At 42.4% G+C, this 23,877-nt stretch overlaps 2 protein-coding genes across 53 annotated transcripts in view; both read right to left on the bottom strand.

The window, feature by feature from the left end:
• Positions 1-4,485: 4,485 nt before the first annotated feature.
• On the bottom strand, positions 4,486-7,674 carry LOC143903867 (protein dpy-30 homolog). 3 transcript variants are annotated; one of them, XM_077417876.1, is made up of 7 exons: positions 7,606-7,674; positions 7,108-7,186; positions 6,727-6,851; positions 6,419-6,470; positions 5,578-5,746; positions 5,365-5,441; positions 4,486-4,879 (listed from the first exon to the last, which is right to left on the bottom strand). In XM_077417876.1, the coding sequence occupies exons 5-7, from the start codon at positions 5,591-5,593 to the stop codon at positions 4,637-4,639; spliced, it is 336 nt and encodes a 111-aa protein (XP_077274002.1). In that variant the 5' UTR covers positions 5,594-5,746; positions 6,419-6,470; positions 6,727-6,851; positions 7,108-7,186; positions 7,606-7,674; the 3' UTR covers positions 4,486-4,636. The 3 variants fall into 3 exon arrangements, with proteins under 3 accessions (XP_077274002.1, XP_077274003.1, XP_077274004.1); XM_077417877.1 differs by having other exon boundaries at positions 5,578-5,735; XM_077417878.1 differs by having other exon boundaries at positions 5,578-5,630.
• Positions 7,675-9,578: 1,904 nt separating this feature from the next.
• The window catches only part of Dscam1 (Down syndrome cell adhesion molecule 1), a 68,300-nt gene continuing 54,001 nt past the window's right edge, over positions 9,579-23,877 (bottom strand). For 26 of the 50 annotated variants that reach the window (XM_077418766.1, XM_077418764.1, XM_077418758.1 and 23 more), the window contains exons 12-29: positions 21,938-22,057; positions 21,671-21,844; positions 21,296-21,592; positions 20,837-21,198; positions 20,391-20,759; positions 20,133-20,319; positions 19,772-20,059; positions 19,386-19,655; positions 19,070-19,301; positions 18,813-18,989; positions 18,561-18,727; positions 18,011-18,250; positions 17,464-17,631; positions 16,822-16,962; positions 15,813-16,003; positions 15,058-15,418; positions 14,587-14,644; positions 9,579-13,458 (exon numbers count right to left, since the gene is read on the bottom strand). In XM_077418766.1, the coding sequence (XP_077274892.1) occupies positions 13,374-13,458; positions 14,587-14,644; positions 15,058-15,418; positions 15,813-16,003; positions 16,822-16,962; positions 17,464-17,631; positions 18,011-18,250; positions 18,561-18,727; positions 18,813-18,989; positions 19,070-19,301; positions 19,386-19,655; positions 19,772-20,059; positions 20,133-20,319; positions 20,391-20,759; positions 20,837-21,198; positions 21,296-21,592; positions 21,671-21,844; positions 21,938-22,057 (3,887 nt within the window). In that variant the 3' untranslated portion in view covers positions 9,579-13,373. Of the gene's footprint in view, positions 13,459-13,508; positions 14,165-14,586; positions 14,645-15,057; positions 15,419-15,812; positions 16,004-16,821; positions 16,963-17,463; positions 17,632-18,010; positions 18,251-18,282; positions 18,466-18,560; positions 18,728-18,812; positions 18,990-19,069; positions 19,302-19,385; positions 19,656-19,771; positions 20,060-20,132; positions 20,320-20,390; positions 20,760-20,836; positions 21,199-21,295; positions 21,593-21,670; positions 21,845-21,937; positions 22,058-23,877 lie in introns of those variants that run through there. The other 24 variants (XM_077418792.1, XM_077418796.1, XM_077418789.1 and 21 more) reach the window with 4 other exon arrangements.

Below are 23,877 nucleotides of genomic sequence, written 5' to 3'. Positions count from 1 at the left end.
CGCGGTATACGTTACGACGAATCAAAGGGAACAGAAATTTCTGTGTCCGCAAAGGTAAAACGCGTAGTCTGTAAAACGAATCCGAATTTCGAAGTAATTTGGACAGTCGAATATTCGGGCGCGCGATAGCGCAATTCCATTCTGAAAATCAAATATTCGAACACTTCGACGCGGAAACCCAGTAATTATTCAAAACATCTGTATTATGCGATTATTGGATTATTTACAACCCAATATTGAGATAACGAGATTATATAATAATTTGAATGCAATGATCCAAATCAACGTTCCTCGTATTGCGAAAATAACGTTAAGAATTTACTTTATCTAATGATGAACAAAAGAGATCTGAATTTCAATATTTTATAAATTCTTACATCTTAACGCAGACTTTCATGCGCGATAGTTGGGGATTGGAGATCCGAAACGCAGTTAATCGTAAAAATGTAGAGACACGAATTCATATCGATATTTATTGCTTCGGTTTTCTGCTGTGACAACAAAAGATCGTGTATCACCTTCCGCGGTTGAGGCCAAAAAATATTTTTGCCGTTATCAGATAAAACTCAAGCGACGAAAAAATACGAGAGAAAGGAGGGCTTTTTAGCCAGCGCGCGAATCTGCCGGGTAAGCGCTTTTCCCCCGCCGACACCCCGCCAAAGCAGAGAGCCGCGGCGAAGTTCTCGGTTATGTAGAAACATTTTATATAATCCCGTGCCGCATCGGTGAAGAGAATCTCTAAAAATACCACCGCGTTTCCTAAGACTTGTATTCTTATTCTGGCTGATCGAAAACGTCAGCGATTTCGTTCATCGCTACCTTTGTCATTCACTGACTTTCAAAAAAATCGCTCTATAAATCCGTGATTTCTATCGTATAATATCGGAGAAAAACAGGGATGTTAAACCGTAGGATTGTAAAATATTATGTAAAACATATATTCCTAAAAAAATATTTATCATTGCACTGTACATTATAAATATTTTTTGTTGTTTGATGTTAATCAAATTCGTATTAATAAAAAAAATAAAGAAAAAACATTTTACATAACTATATATTATCAACAGTATTTAAATTTTACCTCTTGTATCTTCCTAACACAATTAGATCGTTTGAGATATATACATAAAGTCCTTTTTATAAAATTCATTTAATAATATACAATTGTATGAGATATATATTTCAATCGAAATGACCACACATTTTAAAAAGCCTGAACTAAATTCCATTTCTAAAGGAGTGGAAATTATGTACGTAATTCCCATCAATATATCCTAATCGCGAATATATTGCGGTCCTTTAACTTCTACACGCGAATAGCTCCAGGGACCTGCATTATTTAATTATTTGCACTATTCCACTGCATTAATTAATCAACCTTAGCTCCGTCTTAGTAGTCGCGACTTCCTAATTCGTGCCCTACAAAGGATGTTGTACATCACAAACAGCTCGACTTGCTGAGCTCTCGAGTTACGTATCTCAAATGCAAATCGAAATCGAACGGCCAGAGAAGCAAATAAACAGACAGCTATGTTTACGCTAGCGTTTGTTAACTCATTAGATAATAATCCTTCCTATGAAAGCGAATCTGAAATCTGAAGAATATTCACGCGAGAATGGCACCTTGCAAATGATCGTAGCAACATATATTAAGATAAAAAATTTATGAACGTCATTTATCTACAACAATTACGTCTGTTTGGTAACGGCTGTTAAAATTAGCAACATCTCGGTAGAAGAAAGGCGCGGTTTATTATAATTATTCTGCACCGTTTGAAGATAATGTAATACAGCAGGAGATTAACATTTTTGGTGTCCACCACTAATTAGTCGCCGGTCGTAATGAGGGAACGCACGCGCGAGCGGCGATTAGGCGCGCGGCTAATCCACGCGCTGGACGATCGCCGTCGGCCTGCCGGAGCGTCGCGACGCGGCTCGACGGCGCGCACAGACGGCCGTGCGATATTGCGCTAAACCGAGCAATTACCGGCCGTAATCCCGGTAATAGAATTCCAATATGCGTGCCAATTGGACCGAGTCCTCCCCGCGAGTGCGGGCGTGCAGGCGCGAACCGGCAGGCCGAACCTGCACGCCCCGACGAAAACCGTGACACGATTCGCCCATTAGCCACGGCCCTCGATTATCCGTAGGTTGCTTGGGTGTACACACACGTGCAGCACACGCGTATCTACGTTTACGCATATCGCGCATATGCGCGCAATGAGGGAGTGAGCCGCGATAAGGGGGCCCGGAAAGGACACGCGGACACTCGATGTAGACGCGGAATTCGATGCTGTACAACGTAGATATGTAAAAATGTAATCATGCGTTAGTCGTCGGATTTCATTACGTGTCTGTGTGCCCGTAACGCCGGACTCGCGAAAATTACACCGCTCGCTATCCATGAAATATACTGTCTCTATTTAAATACGCGTTTTCTGCACACTAGATATCATTGTCAATCAAGAAGATAACTTGCAAAAAATGCTTTTAAAGATAGCATAAATTGATAAATATGTAAAAACATTGAATGCAATAGGAATTTTTAAAATAAAACTATCAAATTCTTAGTATATACCTATACATAAATTTAAACTATTATTCTGTTTAAACCTGATCTATTTTTTAAGACAAAATTCTATACAAATCCGCATCATATCATTTACATGGAAAAAAAAGAACGCTTTTGAGATACTTTCCGTGTATTCATGTTCTAGCATAGCATAAAACTACTTACATAGTTCTAAAACTGGGAAAGCATAGCGAACAGGAATGTGGAGAGTGGAAAGGAGATATCAACTCGACGAAGGAAAACAACCATTGTGAGCTTCTCGCGCGTAAGGAAGTGAAAAAAGGTGGATGTTACTGCGTCATCGACAGTCGTGTCGAACCTCCGCATTGTGCCGCGAGTGTGGACTTTCCGCTTTTGCGCGTTTATTCGCAATTCGTTGCGGGAATGAACGGCGAACGTAGAATTTCACTCCGAACATATACAGAAACAGAACCAATATTACAAACTGCGTTGCTCGACGATGCGCTCGCACATTGTGCAATCACACGAAACACTAAAATGTATACTAGTTCTTCACTTATCCGATGAAATTCAGACCGATCCCTACGGCATTCCAACGCCAAAAAATGCTTCAACTCATGTAGTCATTGCACATATGGAATTAAACGTGAATCAGAATTATTAGAGATCAATGCTGATGGTTTTCTCAAGTCATTACATAAGTGACGGATAATAAACGTGAAAGAGAAGCTTTATTTTCTCGCTACGAACAAAAAAAGAGGCTCTTTCAAAATGTCACTCTTTTTTCGTGTTTCGTTACATTCCTCGAACTTTTCCCGTTTTTCACGAAATCCCTGGATGACCCTCTAACGTCCCTGAGACAAGTAAATTGCTAATATAGTAAAATACCTTGTACGAGAAGCTCAAGTACTTAGTGTGTTTATCTTATCACTACAAAAACACATCGCGTCTTCCAAGTAAACGAGTACGAAACAAAGGACTAAGAGTCCACGATCAACGTACGTGTGAGTAAGGATCGAGGATTCCACGAGAGGATATACGAGGGCAACTCGGGCAAGAGGATCCTTTGCCGTTAATTGGACCAGGTCCGATGATGTCGCCGTGCGAATTGTCAGCCACGAAATTACCCCGATATCTTCTCGCGTCGTCATTTAAAGCCCGAGCGGTACAATCGGATGTCGCTATATGGATTTTCTTTTCCTCGTGCCTCGCCGACGACCCCGAAGGGAGTCCAATTACCCAGACGATGAGACCGACCGACGAGTTTTCGTCGGGACGAAAATCGCAACGAGAGGACGAAATAAGACGCGAAGAATAATAAAACGTAACGCCCTCGAGACGGTTCTCTTTTCCTTCCCGCTTTCTCCTCGCAATAGCACAGCTCGCGAGCGTTGCACGTCTGACGTAAATTATCGATGTTATTGGAGCGGGAGATAAATTTAACCCTGATTCATTGCGCGATTACATTTAATTGCCTCCAATTAAATCGCCGTTCCAATTAAAATCGACGCGAGCGCAGAGGGTTCATTACGATTTATTGGACCAATGGTAGCGATCCTTTTCTCTGTCCTTTATCTCGTACACTCTTGTGTCATGCACAAATTTTCAAAGAATTGAACAAAAGAAATCAATATGCTTCCTTGGGGATTTTAGAAATTTTTGCGATACGCTCTTAGAAAAGTTGTTATTACTTGTTAAGCTGTTACTACATATTACTTTATTTCATTTCTTTTTTTATTTAAACGTTTGCATAGAAAAATTAAACCGACACATTCTAACAGATTTTAGGAAACAATTTCAATTTAAAAACAATTATCGTAATTAAGATATTTTTAACATTTGCTCTATCAGAGAAAACGATAATATTATAATGTCAATATTTAAAGTAAACTAATTTAATATTGCATTTCTTAGAACACCACATTATCTCGCTAAAAGGTCACCACCGTCCCTATAGTAAAAAGCTAACACATTTTTATTTTATACGAAAATACAAAAGTACACGTATTTATCATAAATATGTATTTAAACATTTAAAGGATTGAGAAACAGATTTCTTACGAAGAAATGTTCCATAAAATGGATGCGCAGACGTGGAAGCATTCATTGACTAGTCGGCGGCGAGCCACCACTGTCGTACTGATTCTTATTTCTCAATAAATAACCGGCGAGGAAATTTATGGGGTCGGCAGGCCTTTCTTTGGCCAGACAGGACAAAGCTTGCAGCAATATCGGCACTACTGTCTGGTCTAAATATTGTCTGGTTGGAAGAGATTGTACTTCGACACGAGTTTTCTTTGCTGGTATGCCGGAGAGATCACCATCCTTATCCATCCCTATTACTTTCTGCAACCAAAAGGAATACAGAGTTTATACATTAGTATAAATAATACTATAGTATAATAATATTAGTATAAATAATACCGGGCCAACAATAGTCCCAAAAGCGCCTAATCCTTATAACTAAAGACCTATAGTATTGTCTGTGTATATATACTATATACTTTATAAACTGTATACATATAATTCTTAAATTAGAAACGCATGCTCTACAATGCTTTGCAAGAGTGTTATTGTTTCAGCGCAAAGATTGTTATCAGCTGGCGAAAGCGAACATCAGGTGATAGACAATAAGGACGCTCTGTGCGCACACAACCGCGCTTGACCGCGCTAGCCAGTCCCTAACCTAACTTTTGCACCGTAAACGCGTAGAGTTTCGAACGTATCGCGTTTGTTGTCGCGGCAGATACGCTCAGCGACGACTTCAATGAAATATCACCGACTGTGCGAACCAGCAATTGCGACGATCTGTAGGTTATGTGCTCACTTACATGGGTTGTCTCGGATACAGCATTGGCGACGGGTTGAGCCGGCGTTGACGCTTCCGTCCGTTCCTCGGTCGCGTTTTCTGTCATCAAATCAAAAAAGAAACAAACAGTGAACGACCGTTATTAAAGCGTGAATTCGAACGCTGAGCCTGGCCGAGACCGATGGCCGGACCGGCCCATGGTTACGCGGAAATAGAAAATAAAGTAGACACGTACCACCGCCAGACGCCATGGTGTAAACAATCGTCACTGCCGACTGTGACGTCGAACTATCGCGCCGGGCGCCGGGGTAACGTCGCCGACGTTGGGCCGGTAAAGCGCGCCGTCGACAAAGTAGCGTTGACCAGCGTTGACAAGGTTTGAGGGAATAACAGCTGAATTAAGACTCAATGGAGCCATAGAATAATATTAATAATAATAATAATAATGAACAGTGTATAATATATATAATGAACCATGTAATAATAATGATAATTTATCTTTGTAAGTGCAATTTGCCAGATATTACATATATTTTATCATAAAATTATCAACTATACCGTGACATTCTAAACATTTTCTAACATAGTTTTTGTTTTTCATAATATTGTTAAATTGGTAACTAACGTTAGAACACAAGCTGTTTTAATTTATTCTCTTCATTTTGATTTATTTTGAACCATAGAATTAGTTCTTCCCCCACGTATTTCGAGACACAGCCCTGTATAATTAATTTAAATAATTAAATTTTTGTGTGATATATTCAATTTTATATAATTTATTTCATTTCTTCGTAAGAGAAAAACAATCTGTTTCTCGATCCTTTAAATACATATTCATGATAAGCACGTGTACTTTCGTATTTTCGTATAAAATATAAATGTGTTAGCTTTTTACTATAAGGATATAGTAATGACCTTTTAGTGAGATAATTGTACGGTGTTCTAAGAAATGCAATATTAAATTAGTACACTTCAAAAAAAAAAATATTGACATTATTTTAAATAAATAAATATATATGCATATATATATTTAATAAGTTGCATCTGTCACCTCAATAAAGAATTTCATCACTCACCGAACCTGTTTCGCAGCAGCGGAGTTGTAACTGCATCGTAGCTACGTTGATTCTGTAACATACAAATATAAAATTCATATTAAAACAGTGTTTCTTTCAAAAGTAAAACATGGTTCTTATTATTATTATTCAATTAAATATTTATTTAAATAATTATCTATTTTCCGAAAAAATCACAAGAATATAAATATTAATATAAAATGTTAAATTAGTTTTTTCTTCTATTATTTCTAAATTACAGTAAAATAAAACGACTAAAGAATAAACAGGAAAAAAAATTATTTTTACACACAAAAAATGATATTTACCGCAAAGTTGTTCCGCTGATACCCGATGCCTCTCCCAGGCCCCCTCTTCCTCTCAGGTTGTTCTCTCTGGGTTGTCACCTTGGATTCCTTCGATGCGACGATGCAACTTTCCACGTCGTTTTTTTCTGAAGCATAAATAAACGATTCGATTAAATAATTTTTACGCGCATCAAAGTTTTTTATTTATTATTTAATTAAATATTTATTTATTTATTATTAAATTTTAAAAAATTTTTAAATATATATATGATCTAAAATATTTTATCTAATAATGTATTAAACATTGAATACATACAATAATGATCTAACGATATGCTACTGCGCAAATGAATAATTATTACCATCAGTAATAATTAATAAAATAGATTATGAGATGCTTACCTCATGATCTCTTACACTTGGCCTTCTTCTCCTCTTCTCTTCTTTCCCCATTTCTTCATGGCATTCACACATCTGTTTTCTAAAACAAACAAAATATTAATTAATTATTAAAATTAAACGCAATTACAAGTATAATTACTAGAATACAATGATCGCGCGGCTTTGCCATACTTTGCATGATATTTTTGAAATTATTCATACGCGACGCGTACTTATTGATGTTATAATCATATAGCTATATAGCGGAGAAATAAGAAAAGAACCTATAGTATGTTTATCAGTGATATTTTACAAATAAAAATATCTTTATCTTCGCGCGCCAAGAACGAAGCGGCGCGTCGCTAGATTCATTCGCGCGATAGAGATCTTGATCGAATAAATAATTTTTTTTGCGTTCGAACAGATTATCAATATCAGAGAGCCGAATTTATACTACGCGATAGAGAGAGATACTGTAATAAATATTAAATACAAAGTTAACACATGTTATATATTTACCAATTGAATAAGAGTCGCGACGCCACTTACTCGTTCCGGAGCCGATCCGTCTCGTACCTGCCGCGCGTTCTGAAAAATGAAAATGAAAGGGAAACGTAATCAAAAAAGATATGGCGAGGGTGCGTTGGCGTCGGCGTCGGCGTCATCTCCTGCGCGGTCAACTTTACGCGTCGAGATAAACGCGACGGCACTACACGACCCGTTCTCAATTTCGCGGTTATGCATTTTTCGTACTTTCAAGTAGCACATACGTATACGCTTTGCCTTACGATTGTCATTTTGTATTCTAGCCGCTATATAGCGAATAGGCGTATTAATATTCTTGATAGAAATCCGCGACATTATCGCGACATCCGAAAATATACGGTCGTACTTTCGTGATTGCCCGTGCGATGTATCTTTGACCGAACATGTACCGCAGTGAAATACGTATTTTTTTACAAAATATCAATCCCCGAGCGCTGAATCTGTATTACGCAGTAGATACCGTTAAATAAATTAAATGCGAAGTGAATACATATGTTATACTTAATTACCAATTAAATAAGTTGCGACGCGCCACTCGCTCCGGAGCCGATCCGTCCCGTCCCGTGTCCGCCGCGTTCTGAATACGAGACGAGAGGAGAACGTAATCAAGATGGCGAAGGCGCGGGCGCTTTGTTCCTTCGTTTCCCGCGCGGTCAACTTCACGCGACAAGATCGACGCGGCGTCACTGCGCGTCCCTTTCTCAAGTTGGCGGTTATGCGTAGCGTACCTTGAGTAGCAAATACTGATGTATGCTCGCCTTTTAGTATGATTGTCATTTTGTATTCTAGCGAATAGGCGTACTAATATTCTAATAGATATATCCGCGATATCGTGATATTCGAAAATACAATTACTTTCGCGATTGCCCGTGCGATGCATTTTCGGCCGAACAAGTACGGCGAAATACGAATTTTAAAGAATCGTCAATACCCGAGCGCTGAATCTATACTACGCGTTACATATCGCATTAAATAATGAATACAAGAGGTTAATATATGCTATTCTTACCAATTAAATGAGTCGCGCGACGCCGCCGATACCACTTGTGCCGGAGGCCGGAGCCGATCCGTCCCGTGTGTCCGTCTGTGTCTGTGTCTGTGGCGTCTCTGTCGCCGCGTTCTGGTTCTAGAAAGGAGAGGGGAACGTAATCAAGATGGCGGAGGGCGCGTCGTCCCCCGCCGCGCGCGGTCAACTTCACGCGACAAGAGTGACGCGGCGTCATTACGCGCCGTTTTTAACTTGGCGATTATAATTTTCCGTACTTCGAGTAGCAAATAAATACTGATGCACGCTCGCCTTTTATTACGATTGCCAATACAAATTACTTTAATTTTAATGTATGAATTATTTAGCACATTTAGCAACGTACAAATATATGTATATTACTTACTTATGTTCTATCTTTTTTTTATATAATTCTTTATGCTAATGAAGGATATTAATATTACAATATTTTTAAATGTGAGATCTCAAAAAGAGAGAAAAATACTTGTATGAAATCAAGTTTTGATACGAAAATATTTTGATATATACTAGAGAGAGAGAGAGAGAGAGAGAGAGAGAGAGAGAGAGAGAGAGAGAGAGAGAAAAATGAGATTATATAATTATATTAAAATAAGAAATTTGAATTATTGCGCAAAATGTTGACTCATTTTTTTTCTATCCTATATCACGTCAACACTTTTATTCAGGCATAAAATTTGAAAGAGAAAAATTGTAATATAAAATTATTTTATTTTTTTTATAATCATAAACTGGAAATAAACTTTATTCTTTAAACTTAAACTTATTCTTAAATAAAGTAATTAATTAACCGTAACAATTTTTTATTAAAACAAAAGCTTATATTACTTGTATATAATAAAAGTGTTTCTTGATATAAAACGTTTTCGTTTCTGTATACAAATAATTGATAAAAGATTGAAGAAAAAAGCACGAGTCGGCGATCGTTTTAAGGTTTCTTTATTCAACGCAAAGTTAGACGCTACAACTTTGGTACAAAAACATAAAGTAGTGGCGTTGAGAGGAAACGGTACATTGCGAGCGGATCCTCGAGTCTCCTCGAGCGCGGATGACGTTGCGCGCGGATTTTTTTTCCTTTCACCTTTATTTTTCCATTGTCAAACGAAATATCGCGTTCCCGCGATTCTTCCGCACGTACGCAAGGATCGTCAAAAGGAACACGAAGGAAACGCTTCGAGTTTGACAGGCGACGATGAGGAAGGCGGGAAGGGGGAAGGAACACGAGCTCGAAGAACCGCGTTCGCCGTCGTACGAAAAGAACAGCCAAATGCTTTCAACGCATATTATCAATCAAGCATACACAAGCGAGCGACACGCTTCGCGGCGTCTCTCAAAAAAGTAACGTCGAGTCTTGCAAAGAATTACTACCGCGGTATAACGTCGATCACGGAGAAGCGCGACGAGCGAACGATGGGCTCGGGGGGCGTCCAGCAAGAAGGGGCACGAGCGGCGAATATTATCAATCTTATCAGGATGCTACTGTGAGGGGCAAAGCAACCGCGAGCGAAAGGTGGATGAAAAGCGGTAAGCAAACGTGGACGTAAAAATTCTCAGTCTTTGTATCGTTATTACTCGTTATCGACTCGTTTCAGCTGCGAAAAACATTTAATATGTCTAGCCGAAATCCGATTTAACTGATTGTCTGTTAAATGCCTCATTCACAGCCCTTATTGCCGGTCACCCCGGGCCGCTCACAACATAAAACGTTTATCACCTGTGCGACGTCGCGGACGTCCACTTCGCTTAAGACAAAAGGATAAACCGCGACCAAGGTAGCGCGCGGACGTGATCATATTACTATATATACGAATGCATTAATATCGTTATCATCATTATCGGCCTGTGCCGTATATTAGCTCTGGTTAGATTCGGAAGCGATTCGAAGCGACAAAGTTTCGCGAGGGGAGGGCGAGTTACGTGAGTAGAACGTGATACTGGTAAGTCGTAAAGGGTGACTTGGGACGAGATACGCTACGTTAATTACGGTAAGAGCGCGATCGTAACATATACACGAGACACGAGGCTTTTTGCGCAGCCTTTTAAAATCACATCGATGAGTAAAAGTGCGTTGGCGCGTCGAGCCGCGGCCAGTTTCGAGCGGCAGAGGGTAGGAATTCCTCTGCGAGGGCAGAAGCGACCCGAGCGGACGAAGTACCCTCCAAGTTCCATTCGAACTTTTCGGAAATTCTCTCTCAGTCTATGTATGTGCGTCTTTTCAGTTTTAATCCCATTCACGTGGATACGTAACAAGAAAGGATGGCAGTAGCAATTTAGGCCATGCTAATTGCGGCTCGAATGAAGTTCACTTTGAGATGTAATAGTATATATAAATAGAACATCAATATCAAATAACTTTCAAAATGTTTGCTTTCGACGAGTAAATCTGATAAATTAGATGAATCGAGTTAATGGTTAACACTAACAAGGAACAATAACTCGTGCAACATGATCCAGAGTTAAATACACGAGAATACAATTGCAATCCGCGTGATTGCTGTTTCTCGAGGGTACTTCTTAGCCCGGTCGCCCAACTAAGAGCCGGCTCGCGCATCGCCTCGGCAAACAAATGCGACACCTAGAAATAGCTACTTACAACGTATGTATATATAGTTAGTGTATATATAATATATATTTATATTTATATTTGTATGTATATATCTAGAAATAGTATCGTGATAAAAACGAACTATGAGACGCGGCGTCGTGACCGCGGCGTCGCGCGACGTCGGGCTGGTGCACCCGCGAAGAAGCTCGAGAAGCATCCGCTTCGTACGTTCGTTCGTTCGTCAAACTAGTAAAAGATCAATTGTCCGATCGCGGACAGACAAGACCATTTTCGGTTCGCGTCTCCGATACGTTCCGTTAACCAGATCCCGACCTCTCGCCTCGTCGCGAGGATCCAACGACGCCTTCTCGCGACCATCCGTCCGACTTAAGAGCTATCTACGTTAAACCAGCTTCTTTTTATTACTCGAATCGCTTACACCTGTAACGATCATCGTCGCGATGTCAGTGAATCTTACGTACGGTACGTCGCAATCGATCGTAGAAGATTAGCACGAGGGGGATAATTAGGTGTTTACAGCGGACTAAATATTTATATCATATAGGACGACAGCAAGTGTAATGTGGCGTATATTGCGTGCACGCGCCAGCGCGCGTGGCGATGATGTATTGTATAGTATTATGTAGCTGGCCTGCCGTGTTATATCGAAGCGTTCCCTCGATGGCTTGCCGCATTGTTCTTCCTACGGACAGTCGATCGGTGTTTTTTCGTGTACGGGACTACTCCCCTTTCGAGCGAGCGATGGGAATGTCTCGAATCGATCGTCTAAACGGATCGCTAGAAGGACGACGACGACGACGACGAAAGACGCCGCGAAAAAGCGACGACGTACCCTATAAACTTTGCTCTCCGCGACGTCGAGACTCAAGATCACCGATCGTCAAGGGGTGGCGGGTAAGGGGGTGGGGGGCGGGGGTGGGGACACAACCTTCGTTTACGAAATTATAAATCGTACAGTATATGTATATAGTATATGTGTACGTATGTATCTATATATCGTACGCCCGCAGGGAGCGGCAGTGTGGCACAACCATGACTTAAAAAGCGACCAACTAATCTCATGTATACGCATATTATGTTGTTTATACGTTTTTTTTTTTTAATTTTTTTCCCCCATTACGCAACTCCTGCGACGAATGTAACCTAGGATTATATCCCGGATATATATCAGAAGACCCCCGTTAAATCCACCGTCGCCGAGAGCACCATCGCGGGCCGCGTCTCTGCCGCAGCTGAGTGTCCGCGAACACGAGACTTCCGGCTGTGTTCGCCTTCCTACAGGACAGTCTCTCGCGGCAGTCTCACGAGCCTCGAATCCCACGTGCACGTTCAACGATAGCGCGAGAAAATTCAAATTCCCTTCAGTCTCGCCGAAATATTTCGTCATGTGTAAAAATAGATGGTCGATTGATAAGTTCGTGTCGTCAAGTATCTTCACAAATCACATCGCGTTCGAACGCGCATCATCGAGGAAGACACGTATCAAAACACAAATCATTTTCTCCGATCGGTAATCGTCAATATCGGTATAAAAAAAATTTTTAATGTAATCGAACGTGCGCGCGAGAAGTTCCAGGACTCGTAAAAGAGTTACGAACGAAGCATCGTGGCTGACCTCACGAATCGTGCCTCCTTCGCGATAAGGGCAGTAGTACAGACAGTCTTGAGTCTGGCCTTCCCGAATGTGCATATAATCGACTGAATCGGTTTCGAAAAAGTTTATCAAAAACAAGGCAGTTTCGATGAGTTGGCCTTCCCCCAGGATCAAATGCAAACGAACGTACCCGAGGAAGTACAAGGAAAGAGCGGAAGGCCGTAAAGAGTGCGAGAAAGAATAAAATTCGCGTGATATGGTCGCGAGGGCGAAGGAGGCGGTCCCATTTCGCGAGGCGGGCTGCTGAGCCTCGTCCGTAATCGAGATGATAACGTTCTCGAGATGATAATCAATACGCGTACACCTTACACGATAATCGAATCTATCTACTCGCGACGACGTCTCTAATTTCTATCGTAAATCGTTGCAAATTGGACCGACGACAGCACCGGGGGAAGAGTTGGCGTGCGCTTCATTTCCGCGTCTCTCGGCTGCTTTCCTCACGGCCGTTGGCTATCGAGAGAAGCGGAAGACCACGGAAGATGACGATTTACAGGTTACACTGCCACAGTATCGTAGGGTGTGAGGAGTCCCCCGTGACCGCCGTGGGGGCTGCCGGTTTGCCGGCCGGGAGCTTCGTTTCTGCAACAGGAATTTGCGTTTTTTAGTATCCGACACCGACAGATCATCTTACCACGCAATAAATCCCACTCGCTTACATATCTCCCCTCGTACAGCAAATTTCGTATTTATTTTTAACGTTAGAAAGAAAAAAGCGTTTGTTTAGCCTAATTGTTATACGAGGAAGAAGATCTCTGTACGCGAATTGGATATGAAAACATGCGCTATATAACAACAATTAACTAACAGCGATGACGGCAATGATAATGCTATGAATAAATAAAATATAAAAATGACGATCGCAAACATGTCAGTCGTTAATGGCGTAAGCAGCCCGAATAGCGGGTTAAATAGCGGTGACAGTAGCATTAGTAGCAATTAACTGCAGTGGAAATACGATCAGCGCCTTATCTTTATCACACATTCTAACGTCAAATTAGTTACACAGCTACGTTACACATGGCATTATTCATCAAAGCTACGTGCGAACATATGTTGTATTAGTAAGCGTTCTCCATAGAAACTGGGGACTTTGTCATGTCTGAAAGCAACGTTTTGAAAGGTTCTTTGAAAGTTCTACTCTGCTCGCCGCAAAACAAATCGGGCTGAACTTCAATGGGATGATGAAAATCAGTGGAAAATGGTATGACGCATCTCAAAAGCTCTTCACATGTCTTTAACGTTTGTACACCCTGACTTTGATTATGTTTAACGAACTTACGGCTTCCTGCGTAATTAGTCATGAAACAAGAAAAGATCAGACGTTCGTTAAATAGTTGAATAGTTAAACATTCGAGGCTCTTCGAAGGTCGCTAGTGAACCACCGTGCACTCGATCGTTGTCAATTCGACAATTCAATCGCGCACAAATAGTCAAGTATTCGAATGATGGTATGTAGCGAGGATGTGAATCGAAAGGATCGATCGACAACGTGATTCATTAAAGAAAATTGATCGTGGAGGCGAATCGGATTGCGGCTGATGCCGCGGTGAGCGATCATGAAAACATCGCTCGATTCGGAAAATGCCGCGGTATAATAACCGGTAATTACAGCTCTCGCGCGAAAGTAAAATCGCTCGAGACACAGCGGCAGGAACGGTGTAATTAAAACCGTTCACCGTTAACCAAGCTCACTCGCGCTCTACTGACCTCTCTATGAGTTTACGCATCTCCTCGGTGGTCATGCCGTCCTTGCCGCGAGCATTCACTGAAATAGAAAAACACACGGCACGATTGACACAACGATTAAACTACTACGACAACACGTAACATGCAATTTGTGGAAACTATATAAACTATTAGGATTAAAAAAGACAAAAAAAAGAAAGAAAAACACATAGTTCGCGGCGAGTCTTCTTCATTCGCAACTCGCCCGCCATGCGATACGTCCGCATAATGAGCCGCCGTACGCCTAATAATGCTTAATGCATATGAAACGAGCATCAGTAAGTAAGGGCAGAATCAGAGCGAGATCGTTCCTCCGAGAGGGAGCATGTCGCTGGACCGGCAGGATTCGAACGGGAAAGAGTCTTGCGATTTCCCGGTCGGACCGGATCGAGTCTCAGCTTCATGGTCTCCCCCGTGCTCGTTCTCCGAGTTATCGCGAATCTTTCTACTGACCGCCGTAGTTGCGGTTGACAAGCTGATCGCGATCGCATTCGGCCTCGCTGATCTCGTTGCTCTCCTTGCTGTCGTTGAAGCTGGAGTTATTCTGATCCTGATGGTTTCTCGGCGGTGGTGGGGGCGGTTCCGGCGAGCCAGAGAGGGGAATGTTGCGAGCCGAGCCTACGCTGCGACGTCCGACCGATCCGCGAGATCCGTAGTGATCGTAAGGTGCGCCGTACTGTCCGTATTGTGACCCGTACTGGTCTTCCTCGGGAGCGCAGTTAGCCGGATCGTCGTATTCAGGTGAGAAAACATTGTGCGTGCCGCTGCCGCCTCCTTGGGATGGTACTCGGGAGTAGCGGCCGTTTTGACGAGGCTGGAAAAATCAATCGCGATTTCAACGATTTTTGATGGTTGCTGAATATAGGTTGCAAAATAATTTGTTTTTTACAAATATTCTCAAAAATTCTATATCGTGTATTTCCTATATTCTAAGGTATTAATATTATAAGGTATTAGTATTATTAAATTGATTATCAATTTAATTATGTAGAATGTACTATTCTAGCTTTAGTTTGAGACTACGTTTTAAGACCGTAAGTAACGGCGCGTGGTTTGCTGAGGCAAAGAAATGTATATAAAATTCACATAATATTATACTGACCGTAAAATGGCATTTTTCCCTTATAATCAATTGTATCCTCAAAAATTTTAACACAATAACGTGAGAATAAATTGCTTAAATACACAAAAGAGGTATTAGAAAATACCATGGACTGAGATCCAGAGCGGCTATGAGCAGAAGCGTTAGTGGGATGTCCCACGGGTGGTCCCATAGTGCCAGAGTGGCCATTTCCTGGATGAGGGAAAGTTTGGAATTGCATAGCTTTGCTCGGGTCCATTTCCTCGCGGAATCCCAATAGATGGAAGGTAGCGTATGGGCAAATCTCATCCTCCATACCTGCAAATGGACAATCAACCAGGGTAGACTCTGCCGCTACGGGCGGTAAATCTACGAGACATTGTTGAACGATAAAGATTGCCATAAAGATTGTTTCCCGCGTGTAAAGTATATTCCCGACAATTCCTAAGTTCAGCTTGATCAAGAATGGAATCGAAAAAAATTATTTATAAACAAACCTTCCCCTTATTGATTTTACATGCTCCTTCTATCCGAATTTAAACGAGCAAAGAAATTTATTTTACTCACTTTAACGTTTCTTCTTTCCTCGATTCTCATTCTATGTTAAATCATTAAGTCTTCAATAATTGATCATGCATTCTTAAACATGTATTTAAGTAAACTCGAGTTCATTGATGCCCGTTCATCTTATCGATTAATCGCATAATCTTTGTTACATGTGAAATAATGGTATATTCTTCAATTAATTAGTCATTTTAATTTCACTTATCCATTTGATCTAAAATATTCAAAATTCCTCTTATCTATCCTGAAAATCTTAAAAATCGATATGACGATAACGGGCATAGAAACTTTTGTCTTAGGAAAGACAATGAGTAAATAAATGTAGTTCTTTCCTATGTGATTCGTGTTATTTGTCGGCGTGCTATGAACGCAGGCATGCGGAAACGTGCAAACATCGAGAAACGAGACGTGCCGTTAACGTGATGCGAAGTTTCACGAAACGGGAGGGAGACTTACGAAGACCGGGCTGGGATGAGCCAGCAACATCGCCGGCTGCCGCCTGCGATTATCAATCTCGTAGGGCGATCGGGCAAATGCCGGATGCCCCGTTAACCAAAATTGCTATTACCAACCTCTGTGCGAAAGACCGTCCGCGCTGCCCATACGTGGTGGCGGTGGGCATCTCCTGTTGGGCGCGTAGTGACTCAATTCCTCATACATGTGTCGCCTTGGATCCCACGTCGAGTGACTCCTTAACGAGCCACCAGTTCCACCTATCAAACACATACTACAAAGGTCGTACGACACGCTGGCGCCTATCAAGATTTGTTTCTGCCAATAGCCCTGTTCTGTTCTCTTTAGAGGATTCTCTAAGGAGAAGGTGCTTTTTATTCTCATTTTTTTTAAGATAATAATTAATACGTAAGTCGATACAATCGACACTGGTTAGGCACCAACGGCGTGGTAAGCGCAAACAAGTAGGAATGAACGTTATATCTCCGCTGGAGGGACATACAAACTCGATAACGTATATAAAAACATTTCGAAGCGTGGCGAACGAAAGAAGAAACTGGCAATGATTGTGTGTATGGGTTCTGTCTGGCCTGGGGATCTGTCCGACACTGATCGGGAGCCTAACGTTTGTATGTGCGAATATCTCGATGTGTATCCCTTGAGAAAAGATGAAAGAAGGAACTATCGTGCCGATGCGACAACAACTATAAACAAGTAGTCGGAACTTGTCTAAAAGGTAAGTGTTGGCAGTTGTGGCTTACTTATAACTGTACCTCGCTTGATACGATCGCAGGTGTTGTAATTCGAGCCGGGTACGGGTGGAAGCTTGCGATTCGGTGGTGCGATGTATCCCAGTTCGTCGCGAAGATCGGATCTGCGTTTGTCCAGGGTAGCGCCGCCAACTCCGGTTTGCTGATAGACTACGTCGTCTGAAATAAGGACGGTCGATCTAACAACTGTGGATGCACGTACATTATAATATTTTTCTGATCTTACTCTTGATGTATTATATTCATTATATATGCCATCACCCACGCTTGTGAAATAAAAGGAAAACATAGGAGGAGGAAAAATGATGAAATATTTGGAGGATTTCAAGACTAGGGTGGCCGACGCGTGAATCGATCGTCAAGAAATTATGATAGTATTACAAAATAGAGATAATATCTACGACCAGCATATTTGTGATTTTCTTTTTCTTGATTAGTTAATTAAGATTTCGAGGTTTTCATCGCAGTTTCATTTCCTGACAAACTTTCACCGTCTTTATGACTTACAAGTAAAAGTAATTAAAAAAAATTTGTATACATTGTCCCTCGTAATATTTCTCGTCGGCTGAAGAGATACCTCGCAGCCGTGTTTGTTCCGGGCCTCGAGTTCGTCTCGAGAGCGCCACGCAAATGACAACTATTCCTACTATTATGACAACAACCGTCGCGCCGACCGGCACCACCACGTTTACGTCGAGCCAGCTAGGTAACCATGGAAAGTACCGTCTCACATCCGCGGAGTTTTCGTTACCATTACGTACGGGAGGTGCGATCGTGCCTGTTTGAAGAAAAAGAGTGGATAACGATTACCTTTATCGCTACCATGACCCTTCCCTCTGAGAACGCAGATCACGATGACGGCAACGATTATGACGAGTAAGGCTGCTACCACAGGTACGACCAGATTTAAGTTAGCCATGAAAATTTTCATCGGGTCTTCGTCGTTGCCACCACCGTTCACGTCCGGTAGCTCGCGGGCCGGTGCAATGGTGCCTGGAACAGAAAACGTTTCGGCGACCGTTCAATCCAGTCACCATTGGCACCGGCTACGAGTCGCCGCCGTGCGTCAAATGACCACCCATACTCACCGCCAGTCACCGTCAAAGTCGCGAATTCGTACTCAGCCACGGCGAAACCGGCATTGTTGTGAGCTGTGACGCGCAAATGGTACCAGCTAGCAGGATCCAGATCTAATACTACAAAATTACCGCCCGGCTTGACGTTGTTCGAAACCTGGTTCCATTCCTGCTGCAGCCTGAAGAATGCGAAACACGCGCCTTTAACTATCGACCTCGATATCGGACTGAACGTTCGCCGTGTTATTATCTTTTTCATCTTACTTCTTTTTATGTTCGACAACGAAGTACAACATGGGGCAGCCACCATCCGACCAGGCGCTCAAGTGCAGAGTGATGCTGTTCGTGGATACCTCGATGAATCTCGCCGCTTCGGGGATGATCGGTTTGGAGCCCTTTGTGCGCGTGTTCAGGATGTCTGAAGGATCGCCGATTCCAATTCTGCAAAAGACTCTCACGTGTACAAAATTTCTCGTTGCAAAAGTCGCTTTACAAATCTGACAAAGTTCTGATAAGGTTACCCGTTGTAAGCTGTGACGTAGATCTGATATCGGGAGCCGCACCACAGATTCTCGAGAGTATATTTCTGTGCCGTGGAGCTGATCTGAACGGTTTCCCAATCGCCAAACTCGGGTTTGTAATGAATAGTGTAGCCATGAATCGGTGCATTGTCGGTGGGATGAGGGCGTAACTTCATCGTTAAAGAGTTGGTGGTGGTGGCGGTAAGAGTGACCTGCGGCGAGTGCGGAGGAGCTGCGAAAATATAACGTTAGTTTTAATGTAATCGATAACTGAAATCAGTAAATAAAATCTCCATATGCCCGAATATTTATGTACCGTGTACAACCAGCTGATGGGTCACGGTGTCGTGTCCAAAGGAGTTTTCCACGTAACAAGAGTATTCCCCAGCATCCGCGCGGTCGACTTCCTTGATGAATAGCGATCCCTCGGGTAATTGTCTCAGTCGGTCGCTCGGCTGAAGAGTAGCGCCTCGTACCTTCCATGTTACTTCCGGTGCGGGTACGCCGACAGTGAGACAAGGCAACTTGACGTCTTCTTTGTATGTTGCGGTGAACTTGTCGTCAAACGATGCAATCTTGGCCGGTACTGTAAGAACGCATTAAATATACTAACTTGAAAGAAACCATGAACCGGTTCACGGATTTAATTTATCGTAACGAAAAAAATACGAATTTTGAGTGAACTAAGAAATAAGAAATTACCTCGAACACTTGGTGCCAAGGCCACTATTTTGGAAGCTTCACCTTCGCCGATATTCGTGCTAGCGGTCACCCAGAATTCATATCTGAGTTGCTTATCTAATCCAGATGCTTCATGAGTTAATTGGTTAGGTGGTACTTTCTGGCTGGTCGGCTCTTCTGCGTTATCAGCTTTTGTGTAAACGGTATATTGAGAAATAACTCCGTTAGGTTGGCTAGGTGGACGCCATGAGATAAGAATAGACTCCGAAGACATGACTAGAGCTTTGATAGCAATGGGAGCTTCGGGTGCTAAAAGTAGACACGAAAAATATAGTATATCCGAAAAAATATACTTTTGCACGTTGAACAGTTTCTCAATTACCATCCTGCTCGGTCTGGCAGTGAATCGGTGCGGACTTAACGCCGTCTCCGCCGGATGTGAAAGCCAGAACCTGCATGCTGTAATTTGTGTATTTCTTGAGACCGTGCAAAATGGTCTCGCTGGAAGACGTGATCTTGGTGTCCTTCGTATTCTCATCGTACCACGTGTCGGACGGTCCGTAGATGACCTAAAGCAAATATTTAAAGACGCTACTGCAAAAGGTTTTATGCCTCCTTCTCGAGTCGCGTTTTTACTAACTTTGTATCCGGTGATAACGCCGTTGGCCGCGCTGAGTGGCGGCGACACCCAGGACACTCTGATAGTCTGAGAGGTAAGAGTAGTGCAAGTAGTGTCATGAGGCGGTTGCTCGGGCACGCCTTCTGCAGTGTGCTGCCTGCGTTCCTCGCTCATTGGTCCGGACCCGACCTTGTTGAATGCCTGAACGACTACGCCGTACTGAGTGTAGGTCTTGAGGTTCGCGATCTGCAAGTGGTGCTCCTTTATGTCTTCCTTGGAGAAATCGACGGTCTCGAACATGTACGGCTTGTCCGACGACTGTCTGTATCCAACGTAGTAGCCGAGAATCTCACCGTTCCAGTCCTCGCGCGGAGGCGGTTTCCATGTTACCTGATGGAATTTACATTTATTGCGTGTAATCTACAAGTATCGTGAAGCGATCACAACGCAATTGTTCTAATCGTTACCTTGAGCGTATGCTGATCGAGAGCGTCCACTTTGATGGAAGTTGGCGGACCAGTAGGTGCTTCCTCAGCGGTGATAATAGTGACCGTGTCAGACGGATCAGATGTGCCAATTTCGTTCTCAGCGACGATTCGAAGGTGGTAGGTAGTCGCAGGTCTTAGATTGTACACTCCGGCTACGTTCTGTTGTGAGCCAGGTACAAGCACCCGGTCAATATCAGTTTCCCAGGAACCCTTGCTGATCTTGTACTCAATAACGTATCGTTTGATCGGACTATTTCCGTCATAAGGTGCAGCCCACGATAATTGCACCGAACGTCCTGATTTATCCAACACTTTGAGACCATAAGGAACTTCTGGCACCTCTATTAAATAAAAAAAAAACGCACAAATTAAATCTTGACTTTAAATGTTTTGTTGATTTATTAATAATATGTTATGTATAATTATATGCGAACCAACCTTGTACAATCATGTTAATGCTAGTGTCATCGCTACCGAAGGCATTCGTGGCTACGCAAGTGAACAAGGCAGAATCGCCCCTTTCGGTTCGTTTGATGCTCAGGTCGGACAATACTCCGTTGGCCAAGATTTCTTCGCGAATAGTGTAACGAGGATCGCTCTTTGTGTCCAATCTCTTGTTGTTCATGTTCCATAAAATACCGATTGGTTTCTCTCCTTGCGCCTCGCATTGCAATACGGCTGGTTCTCCACGACGAGCGGTCTGGTTCCTCAGTTTAATTTCAAATTGCGGAGGAGCTGAAAAGATATTGCAAAAAGATGTATAAAGCGCAGTAGAAATTATGGCAAAATGCAAAATAATTAAACGTGAAATACCTTGAACCGAAATGAGAATGACAGCTGATAACCCTGATCCAATGCCGTTAACAGCCTCACAAAGATAATAGCCTTCATTCGTCTTTTGTATATTGTTAATAGAGAGGGTGCCATCTTCCACGCTAATGTCAGGGTTGCTCAATTTCAAGTCGGTATAATCTCCCGGCGTATCCCCTGTAAGATGGAACAAACGTATATATTTAATTTTAATGCACGCAAGAGTAGAAAGATTCGTTATTTGTCAGACTGCGGCAAGTGTTTGCTTACCAGCAGCTCTCTTCCATGTGACTTGAGGCTTGGGGAATCCGTCGGCTTTGCACTCCACTCGTGCATCGGATCCTTGAGCAAATGCCTTATCGGTAGGTTCCAGGATCCAACGAGGAGGTACTATTACAGAATAAATAGATTAGCCACGATGCACTTTTGCGCATACGAGATTATGCAGTATCCAAGAGCCAGTCGCTTGAAAACTCGAGTCGTCCACTTTTTAGAAATCTTGGAACTTATTATTTATAACAATAAACTTCTTTAATATAAAATAATAAGTCAATAAGATTTAGACTTATTTAGATTTATTCAATCAAGTGTATAATAATTATACTAATGAGCAATTACTTCGATTGCTTTCTTTCAGTTCCATGAAATCTAAAATAATAACAATAAAAAGAATTGTCAAAGTTAAAAGTATTTGTTTGTGTTTAAAATAAACTAATAAAATTCCCAATTAGCAGTTATCGATATTAGATATTAAATATTCGTAATACTATTAAAATCGACTCGAATTGTGGCAATTTTGTCGCATGCAGAACAAAACGCGACACGCTCCTGCTACTGCGATGAATAGAATGTACGGCATGCGGGATTCTGAAATGATTATGCGGGTATCTAATGCATGGAATAGAAAGAGAGACAGAGAGAGAGAGAGAGAGATAGAAAGTGAAGAGAGGAGATGCATGCGGAAAGAGAGACTACGGCTTCAGCTCTGAAGGAGCCCAACGACGAGCATGCACGAAGCGCTATCGAATTTGTACTCGAGCACGGTGCATCATGCTGTACCGCGTTTACGAATAATACTCGATTACGCTCGTTCATGTATAAACCCATGCATATTAAGTGTCTACACTACGCTACACACGCGTCTACAAAATGAACAAGGCAAGATGTGTGGTGAGAGGTGATGGCGTGGGAGGGCGAGGAGGGGGCGTGTTTGGGGGAATTCATTCGTGGATGTAGACGGCTGTGATGAATTCATCGTGGGAGATGAATTCTGAGATGTGGTTGGATGGTCGGTCGGTCATCTTAGTACAAGGACGCGTTTTAGCGCGAATGGGGGTACGGTGAGGTATAAATCGACACTCGAACGTACACGAGACGGATAATTATGCAACTTGCATGTGAGACCTACGCAATCCTGCGATCGCAAAAAAAGTGGCATATTTAGATCGTCTGTGCTACGGGAACGGCGAACGCGTACGTGAAGGATGTAGAAACGCGATGAGATTCGCGTGCAAAGGGAAGGTACATCCTGAGCGTCGCGTTACTTTGCCGCAGGGATGATCGAAGCCAACGTAAAAAAGTCGCAGAAGAGCGGCTGACGATGAGAGCAAGATAACGAGGCGGTAAAATAAACGAGGAAAGACCAACGGCTCGGCAAAAGCTATCGTTTCTCGGAGCGCAAAGGAATTCGGATTGATTTGCTCGTTCGCTCGCTCGAAAGACCGGCGGATACATAGTAAAGAGGAAATTACAGCAGTGAGAAGTAAATATAGATAGAGATAGAAAAAGAGAGAGAGAGAGAAAGAAACAGAAATAGAAAGTGTGAAAAGAAAGTGGCAAGACAGCGAGAGAAAGAGTGTACGCGCGAGGAGGTCGTCACCGGCGACGAAAGCAACGCTCTGTGTACAAGTTAGGCTGAGCGCGAGCTCCAACCAACTGAAATTCCAGAAAGCTTTCGCCAACAGGGGGAAAAAACACACGATCAGCGTCACAGCAACGATGAATAAGATGCAACCAATCAAGCCTGCACTCAAATACTCGCGCGGGACCTGCGCGGCCGCGTTTCTTTTTTTTTTTTTTTTATCATTCCGAAACTTCGCTCAACCATCATTATCAATTATCAACGTCATGTCATTCTCAGTGCTCCGTTTTTTTACTCTGGACCTAACCGTGGACTCGTAAGGTTGCCTCGTGGATCACCCTGCCCGACG

This window comes from Temnothorax americanus, unplaced genomic scaffold (assembly GCF_048541705.1).
Source record: "Temnothorax americanus isolate GAGA-0224 unplaced genomic scaffold, ASM4854170v1 Scaffold5, whole genome shotgun sequence".
Lineage (NCBI taxonomy): Eukaryota > Metazoa > Arthropoda > Insecta > Hymenoptera > Formicidae > Temnothorax > Temnothorax americanus.
Note: the sequence above shows the minus strand (reverse complement) of the source record. Positions and strands in the feature narration are given on the sequence as shown.

Coding starts and splice junctions, on each gene's coding strand:
- LOC143903867 (XM_077417876.1), bottom strand. Junction 4,880..5,364: donor CTGTATCCGAGACAACCCAT/GTAAGTGAGCAC, acceptor TTTTGGTTGCAG/AAAGTAATAGGGATGGATAA.